We start from the raw sequence: 9,149 nt of genomic DNA on the forward strand, positions 1-9,149 counted from the left end.
CCTCACCGACTCGTCACACAGGAGCATCAGGATCTTCCTGGTCGTGCTGGCTGAAACCTGCTTGGGCAGGTCCAGGTAAGACTCGAGCTCTTGGTCAGCCTCCGACCCCTCCTCTTCTGCAGACGGGCAGGCGGGCAGAGAAGAGCGAGAGGGAAGGAAAAGGGGATCATTCCTTGGCCTGGCTGACGCTGAGAAACTCAAACGTCTTCCCTGGAGAGCATTCACCTCTAAGAAGCCCCTTTAAGGCGCTGGCAAGTCTCTTTAGCTGAAGAAAGCCGATTGTGGGGGAAAACGGGTCGGAATAAGAGACTATCTGGAGAATTCTGCCAGTTGTGGACAGATAATATTGCCCACTTTTGCGAATTCCATCTGCCTGGAAACATCTTACTCAAAATCCAGCCGTAGCCAGGACGTGGGAGCTCCAGACAGTGTGAGCCGGTTCACTCGTATTTCAGAGCTCAATCCAGCAGACCTGCCGCCTGGTTCCTAAACTCAGCAGCCAACCTAACGGTGGGAAAGCGGCTGCCTCACAGGAGGATATCACCAACAGGAACCGGTAGCTGACAGCGAGAGGCAAACATTTTCCTCATTAAAATGGAATACTTTTAAGTGTTTTAGACTATATGTTCTTCATCTGAAAATAGGAATAACAGCCATTGTACTATCCAGGTTTTACTAGTTGTTCAAGAGGCAAAATGAGATCAGATATATGAAGAGAATTTGGAAATGACAACATATGAAATTGCTGGTTGGAACGCACAATGGTACCACCCTACAGCGCCACATCCAACAAAACCGCAGAGGTGTTTACCCTCTGATCCAGCACATGCAGGAGGCAACCACTAGATCACTTCGCACATGCCCCGGCCAGGGCTGGGGATCGAGCCTGCAACCGAGGTACATGCCCTTGACTGGAATCGGACCCAGGACCCTTCAGTCCACAGGCTGATGCTCTTTCCACTGAGCCAAACCGGCTAGGGCAATGTTTTTCTCTCTCTTTCTTTCTCTCTCTCTCTCTCTCTCTCTCTCTCTCTCTCTCTCTCTCTCCTTCCCTCTTCCCTTCAGTACTTTCTCTAAAAATCAATGGAAAAAATATCCGTAGGTGAAGATTAACCAAAAAATAAAAATAAATAAAAAAATACCATTCCCTATGAAAAAGAACCAGGTCTCCTTAGAGAAATGGCTGCTTCTAAAGTTGAAGCCAGAAAAGTATCATGTGAGCCTGGAACCTCTGGTCATTCTGGAAGCCAGGAAGCTGTCAAAGACGACAGGGATGGAGGGGGGGGGGGTGTCTAAAGGACCCAGAAGGCAACACGAAGAGACTCCCACTGGCCAAAGATGGGACAATTGGAGCATCAGTAACAATAATAATTGCATCAACCAAAACATATCAAATTTGTTTAAACCCATGTGTTTACAAAGATGCTTTTTGATATATACAAGTCATCACTGGTGACCTTTGGAAGATGCTAGCGCCGCAACCCATTCATTCTGCAAAGAGGGAAATAGAGAAAGAACAAGCATCTATCCTGCTTTTCCCGTACAAACTGTATCTCGGAGTCACAGGCAGTTAACCAGGGGAAGAGTCTCTTTTCAGCAGTGTCCCAGCTAACAAATGATGACACTGTGACAAAATGCAGAATATCGCCATTTTGCCATCCCTCGTGCCGTCAGTGGATCTTGCGCAATGATCGCTAACATCGCAAAAACAGAGACAGCCTGGCCCTGGAGGTGCACAGCGGTGTCCTTAGCCAAAATAAATCAAACCTGAATCCGACATCAGGCTTCTAGATCCAACTTCCAGTTCCTGACACAGCGGGGAGGGTAGAGCTACAAATTAGAGACGTACCAGCCATGTCCACCAATCGTCCCCTACAGACCTCTCAGCCATGAGACCCCTCCCCCTTCTCTAGACTGCAGTTTCCTTGTTTGGAAAATGAATGGGTGGCCACTCCCCTCCCCTGCAGGCCAGGGGCAGTCAGATGCCTCACTGCTGGGCTCCCCTGGCCCAGGACTCTGTTCTCGTCACCTGTTTGCATCAGCCGCAGTTCCCTTGTTTGGAAAATGACTGGGTGGACCTGATGCCCTCAGGGGGCCCCTCGGGCCCAGGACTCTGTTCTCGTCACCTGTTTGCATCAGCACTTCTTCTAGTATTTGCGTGGCGGACTTCTGCTGCTGCTGAAATAGAGGCCCCACATTCTTCAGGAACCAGAAATCAGGTGCCGTCCAGGGAAGGCCCAGGTGCTGGGTGTGGATGATCCTGTCTACATCGAAGGCTCTGCTTATCAGACCCTTCGCCTCCTCTTCATTCATCACCCAAAAGTCCCGAAACTTCTCCTCGTCAATGAGAACGAAATGCCTGTGAAGGAGAGATGACTGAGCATGGTCAGCGGACCCCAGGGCCTGGCTAGGGCCCCTTCCATTAGTAGGAGAGCAAGACCTGAGACAGAATTGGGGTGAATCCTGGGCCTGGCCCAATCTCTTGGGCCACTGACCCTCACCTATGACAGACTGAAAGCCATCCCAGGAAGTCTCCAGAAAAGGGAGGTGACGCGCAAATAGAGGAACGAGGCAGACAGCACAAAGGACTCTTGGGTGCCCTGGCCCAGCTCCCCCAAAAAGCTGCTGATATCAAAGTCTAGTGAAACCGCGGCCACCACCAACCCGACCCCTGCGGCCTCTATTCTAAGACCCAAGTCCCTGAAATACCTCATGGCTTTCTGCAGCTCCTTGAATTGTATCACCAGGCGTTTGTAGTCGGAGGTTAGTGACTGGTTCTCCTCCTGAAACTGCTTTATCTGCTTGGCATACTTGGATCGCATATTGTTCAGTACGTCGTGCAGGCTGGGTGGAGGAGGGAAAAGTCAGTGCTGCTGAGCAGAAGGTGTAATGTCCTCTCATCTACTTCGCTGGGTTCCACAGAACCCAGGACCCGGCATGGAAGGGCAGAAAACCCTCCCCCATAGTCCCCAACGCAGTTCCAGCTGTGATCAAGGGGAGGAAGGCAGCAGGGGGTCATGGGAGCAGCCAGAAGTAAACGCATTTTAAACCCCCCCAGAAGCCCAAACCCACCAAGAGGCCACCTCCTATGCAAGAGTGTGACTGAATCTTCCTCAACACACCATTTGTCAGTGTCCCTCCCTGGCACCAACCTCACTTATTAAAAATCTCAACTTCTGACCTCCTGAAATAAGGCAGATAGGAAGGAAAAAACTAAAAGTGCGCATCACAAGCCTACGATATATGAGTCCACCAATATATAAGCCCTCCGTTCTCAAAGAGCTGATGCTGTTAACAGGTCCAATAACTCATTCATTCATTTATCAAACATGAAAGGTCTCTTTCGTGCCAAAGATCTGTTCCAACACAGAGATGAATAAGAGATATCCATCCAGTCGGAGACAAAGACAAACATTAATTAAGGGACGGTGTGAGAAAGGCTATAGGAGACTCACACCAGTGCCCGGGGAGCCCAGCGGTGAGGCATCTGACTGCCCCTGGCCTGCAGGGGAGGGGAGTGGCCACAGGTTCCAGCACAGTGACGGCGACAACCTGGCCAGTAGCGCTGAGGATGCCGGCCTGCCTGCCGCAGCTCCCCGCCTGCCGGCTAACAGGAGCTCTGCGCATGGAAACTTGTCGCATGAAATATGCATGGCAGGCACAGCTTTGAGACCCGGGACCGAGCTTCAGACTTCAAACTACTGGAGAGGTGTCTTGTGTCAGTGCCCCACTTACACAGGAGCCGAGAGGGCGAAGGCTGACAGAGTTGAAGTTGGAAAATTCTAAAAATAACGTTTTCCCTCTGAAGCATTGTTCTGAAATAATCAGAAGGTCCCTAAAACACCAACACTGATCATTCATATTTTCATCCTCAATAATAAGTGAAAATGAGTGAACTTGGTCTCTGATAATAAAAAAAAAAAGAAGTATCTAATTCATTTTCTTTTTTGAAAATATATTCTTACTGATTTCAGAGAGGAAGGGAGAGGGAGGGATAGAAACATCAAATGGTAAAAGAGAATCATTGATGGGCTGCCTCCTGCACGCCCCACACTGGGGATCGAGCCCCAAACCCAGGGATGTGCCCTGACTGGGAACTGAACCATGATCTCCTGATTCATAGTCTCCATGCTCAACCACTGAGCCACACCGGCCGGGCTAATTCGTTTTCTTAACTATAGCATTCTAGGAGACCTTCCATATACAGGTGTCAAAAAAAAATTTTTAGTCGCCATCCCAAAGTGTTTTTTCAACGTTATTTAGTAAAGGAGTTTCCTTGTGCCGTCTGATTACAGAAGTCAATGACACAAAGATAAACCCCAGTGGCACCCTGACGGTCTGAGCAAGGCAGCAGGAAAGGAGTGGACGGGAAGGTATGGCTGCAAGTCAAGTCCTCAGTGGCTGAAAGCTAGGGGCGAAGCGGAGTGAGGAGGGGACTGGAAACCCGGGAGGGTCAGCAAGACTCGTTCCAGAAAGTGTACCCTGGAGATGACCGGGACTCTTCCAGGCAAAGCAAGGAGGTGAGGCTGGGATTAGGAATATGAAGTTGGTAGTCGTAACAAAGAAGTGATATTCAAAGCCGCGAGACTGATGTTCAGGGCATTGAAATTTTAAAAAAAAGGGGAGGTGGCAGAGGGGGGTAAAATGCTTTCCAGAATAACTTATCAGGCAAGAAAAAGCAGAACCACCCAAGGAAACAAATTAGGAATAAATTGAGAAAGAAGAGCATATCTTTTAGCGTCATGCAAACCAGAGGAGAACATTTCCGAGATTCGGTGATTATCCAACAATAACAGGACAAGGCTTGAGGGGAAGCCGTGGTGCTTGGCTAGAGTGGCATCATTGGCACCCTACAGAGGGAAGTTTCTGTTCAATGATGGGGTCACAGGTCAAATTATGAATGTTGGAGGAGGGCGGAGGGGCAAAGGGCGAAGAAAGGAAAAAGGAAGCAAAAAGAGAAAAAAGACTGTGCACAGAGGAGCAGCAGGGTCGGTGGGAGGGTTTTCAAGAGAAGGGAAACTGTGTACATTTGACAGCAGAGGGAAGAGCCAGTGGGGGTGGTGGTGGGGATGGTGCTGCTCACGGTGCTGCCATGTGGATCGGGAACCCACGCTCGGCCTCCGCACTTCCTCCCTCCCATCCTACCAAGGCCCCTTCTCCCACTGAGCAAACGTTCAATCAAACATCTACCTTTCTGATCCCTCCCGCTTTGCCCTGGGACCTGTCACATCCCCACATTCCCAGCTCACTTTTTGCTGTAAACTCTTTCCTAGGAGGAGGTGGGGGAACCAGTTGAATGTATTATCTTTTCTAAAAATAAAAATCTCTTCTAATAAAAGTCAGCTCTATTTTTTACAGTTTACACTCCTGCGAAAGGGCAGCGTTCGAGCCCGCCCTCTTTGCAGCACGGAGGGCCCAGGAGAAGGGGGCTGAGCCAGCTCACCGGTTCATCTTCCTCTTCTGCTGGGACTTGATCATCGTGCTCTCTTCGTCTCTCTTCTTCAGCACCTGGAAGTTGTACTCTAGCTTCTCTTGGTTTAGCTGGTAAGTTGCTTTCATTTGCTGAAGCTGTTGCTCGAGAATCTAAAGTTAAAGTTTTTTAAAAAAAATAATACTCATTGGCCCTGGTATAATTTGTTACACCTGAGGGTCCCTGATGGCGCATTCTGGAGTCAGACCAGAGGAACCTTAAGGACACATGTCCCACCTGAACCCTTAGAAAATCTATCAGGAGAGGCAAGTTGAAGGCCAACCAGAAAAAAAATACATAAATCATGCAACTACCAGCTATCCCTCTGGCGCGTTAGAGATCTGAGTCACCCCCTAGAAATACCGTAAAGGTTAATGTTACCATGGAAACCTGCAGTGTTCCCACTCTGACCTTCCCATTGGCAGGGTTAGTGTTTAGCAGGCCATGTTCATTTTAAGGGAGGACAGACACGCCATCCTTATTTTTGGGGTTTCCGTTAGCTGTATTCATGCATTCAGCAAATATAGGGTGTCCCCCAAAATGTATACACACACTTTGAATAATTATAAAAGCAGCGCTTATTAAAAATACATTTCATTTTCCAAATTGGGCTATCTGCCGTTAAAGTGTGCATTCGTTTTTGGGGACACCCTGTATTGACTGAGCACCTATATAGTATGTCAGACACTTTACTCGGTGCTGCTGGGAGAACACGGGTGAGAAAGGCACAGTCCTGCCCTGTCCAGGAGAGAGACAGATAACAAGGGGCAGATAAGAATTAAGAGAAGGGTGAGCGCAGGGCAGCATGGGGCCCATGAGAGGAGTACTTTCGAGGCCAGGGCAGGGACCCCTAAAAAGATGGCATCGGCATGCCTAACTGAGACCTGGAGAACGGGGAGGAGTTACTCTGGTGGAGTTACACCTGAGAGGAGAAAGTTCTAGAGAGACTGCTTTGGGGAAACCCCGGGCACATTAAGATTGAGGTCTGAGGCGGAGGATGGCCAGAAATGAGGCTGACAGAGCAGCAGGGCCTGACCAAGCAGGGAACTGAACGCTTCATCCTGAAGGCAGCGGAGGCCCCTGGCGATGTGAAGCAGAAGAGTGGAGTGGCCGGTCCAGGCAGGGTAGAAAGACCGTGCTGGCAGCCGGAGGGAGAAAAATGAGAGGGGGCAAGCTGGAGGCAGGGCAGACACAGCCAGGCTTGCTCATGCCCTTCCTGGGTGGAAAGGCAGGAAGCAGGATGCACCTGAGTGTAGCCAGATCTCGATAAGCAGCGACAAGTCACAGTGCTCTTTCAACCGCCTCCCCACCTCCCTCCGCCAGGGAATCCGCAGAGGAAGTGATCCCAGCCGCTATCACTGCCCCCGTGAGCCGTCCTCAAGGAGGGCCTGGCCCGGAGACGAGGCAGAGGAGGACAAAGGTGCTGTGACACTTTGTCAGGGGTGAGTCACTTCCCGGTCCTGTGGGATCCCGGGATCCCCACCTTGTAACTGGAGGGATTAGTCAGCAATGCCCTACTCAACTCTCCCCGAGATTTTCAACCTCCGCTCAGGGACCAGGGTTTGAACGGCCCCTCTCCATTCTTTAACAGGTGGTCAATGAAGAGCCACACTGGTCGCCGGGATGGTAACCAACGTGCCTCTCCATTTCTCTGCTTGTTTAGTCAAATTTTTATTTACTTTTACTAGTCATACGGTTTCCTTGGTAACAACGTTTCCTGGTTGAGAAGCCAATATTTGCTCATTATGGAAAATACAGGAAGGAAAAAGAAGAAGACCTAGCAGAAGGGGAGGAAAAACTACCCATAATTCACTTCCCAAAGGCAACTCTGTTAACATAGTGACATGTGTCCTTCCTGTGTCCTTCACATTCTATACCCTATTTTCCTCCCTTCATATTAGAACATAAGAATTGTCCATGTTCATCAAGTTTTATTAACATCATTTTAATGGTGCATACTTGTGTATAATAACTTACTTAGGAGAAGGGGAGGAAAAACTACCCATAATTCACTTCCCAAAGGCAACTCTGTTAACATAGTGACATGCGTCCTTCCTGTGTCCTTCACATTCTATACCCTATTTTCCTCCCTTCATATTAGAACATAAGAATTGTCCATGTTCATCAAGTTTTATTAACATCATTTTAATGGTGCATACTTGTGTATAATAACTTATCCTATATGAAGTATGTGTGGGATATTTATCATATATCATATTTTACCATGTCCCTACAATTGTACATTTATATTGTTTTGATCATTTTAAATATTAACATAATTCTGGGAACAACTGGATAGAAAACCTTTGGGCTATTTTTTTTTTCTTAAACTAGATTCTCAGAAGTGAAATTACTAGGTCAAAGGCTCTCGATACATGGCTTTCCAAAGGGCAATTTATGGCTGACACTCCCACTGGCCGTGTGCACACATGCCCCTTCCCCACGCCCTGTCAGCGCTGAGCGTGGCACAGGGCAGGCTGTGCGGTTCTGAGTGCAGGCCCGGCCCTTGGGCGGGGTGCTGGGGGTGGGGCAGGGAGCTGCCCGGAGCTGCACGCCACTCTTCCCGAGCATGATTCAGCTTACTTTGAAAACTTCTGGCTGGAACAACATCCCTAAGGGCCTATGGAAGATGCTGACCGTGCAGCCTCTGTTCAGGTGCCATTACCCTGGCTGGGCCCAGGCTGAGTGCTTCTCAGCCCTGTGTCCCTCTAGGGATGGCCAGGTATCTTCAGGGAAAGGGGCTCGGGGCAGCTCTTCCCGCAGAGCTGCCATGATTTATGCTTCCATGCCCAGATGAAACCCGTCCTCCCGCTGCCAGGGCAACCAGCCCTGCACACAGGGAGGGGACTGGTCTATGAGGTGGCACAGCACAAAGTCCAATAGAAAAGCTCCAGGTTGGATGGTGACAGCGGAGAAAGCAGGGGCATACACGGAGAAGGAGGGTCTCCAGAGCTGCTCTGGGTTCGGAAGGACAATGAGAGGCTGTTCCGGTCTTCCCTCTGATCGTGGGCAGCCCTGGGCCCCGGAGCGCCTGGCTGTCTGCTCCGATGATGCCCAGGGACCTGCTCCTCGTAGCTTTGCAATAAGCCCACATCACGTAGACGTCACTTCCCAGACTCCCCCAGACACAGGACAGTTTTAATATTATGACACAGTGACAGCGCGAGTTATAAACACAAGGTCTGTCCCGTGAACTTTCGTGTAACTTTCCTTCTTCAAATCAGATTATTACAGTAGCTATTTCCTACATCAGACATCTTGGAAGGAAATAAATGTCATTGGTGTCACTCTTTTGGTTAGTTTTGTGAAAACACCACTAGTGTCTCACCCCCATGAACACAATTTACAAAACTCTGAACTAACACGTAACTAGGTCATGTCTTTCCTTTGTGACCTGAAAGAACTTAAATCTGTGCTGATTTTCTAGGCAAATAGTAATACTAACCCGTCACGTGACGGCTTTAATTTGCATCGCTTTGCTTGTGCGTGCAGCTGAATATTTATTAGCGATTTTATTTCCTCTTGTGGAACACGTTTGCTCCTGCTCTTTGCTAGTTACGTTCTTAGAGGACTGGCGCCCGGAGGCGCCAGCGATGTGCCGGGCCCCTCTCCTTACCATCTCTACCAGACCACAGGTCAGCCACACCTTCACTCAGCTCTGTCCCAAGACAGCCCGGGG

The 9,149-nt window shown here is 49.4% G+C and overlaps 1 protein-coding gene across 1 annotated transcript in view; it reads right to left on the minus strand.

Moving 5' to 3' along the window:
• Positions 1–9,149, minus strand: part of DRC1 (dynein regulatory complex subunit 1) — a 32,796-nt gene that overhangs the window by 8,371 nt on the left and 15,276 nt on the right. The window contains exons 8-11 of the mRNA XM_014546652.1: positions 5,444–5,583; positions 2,710–2,844; positions 2,127–2,359; positions 7–116 (exon numbers count right to left, since the gene is read on the minus strand). Of these exons, the coding sequence (XP_014402138.1) occupies positions 7–116; positions 2,127–2,359; positions 2,710–2,844; positions 5,444–5,583 (618 nt within the window). The remainder of the gene's footprint in view (positions 1–6; positions 117–2,126; positions 2,360–2,709; positions 2,845–5,443; positions 5,584–9,149) is intronic.

The sequence above is a fragment of the Myotis brandtii genome, unplaced genomic scaffold, assembly GCF_000412655.1.
Source record: "Myotis brandtii unplaced genomic scaffold, ASM41265v1 scaffold454, whole genome shotgun sequence".
Taxonomy (NCBI): Eukaryota; Metazoa; Chordata; class Mammalia; order Chiroptera; family Vespertilionidae; genus Myotis; species Myotis brandtii.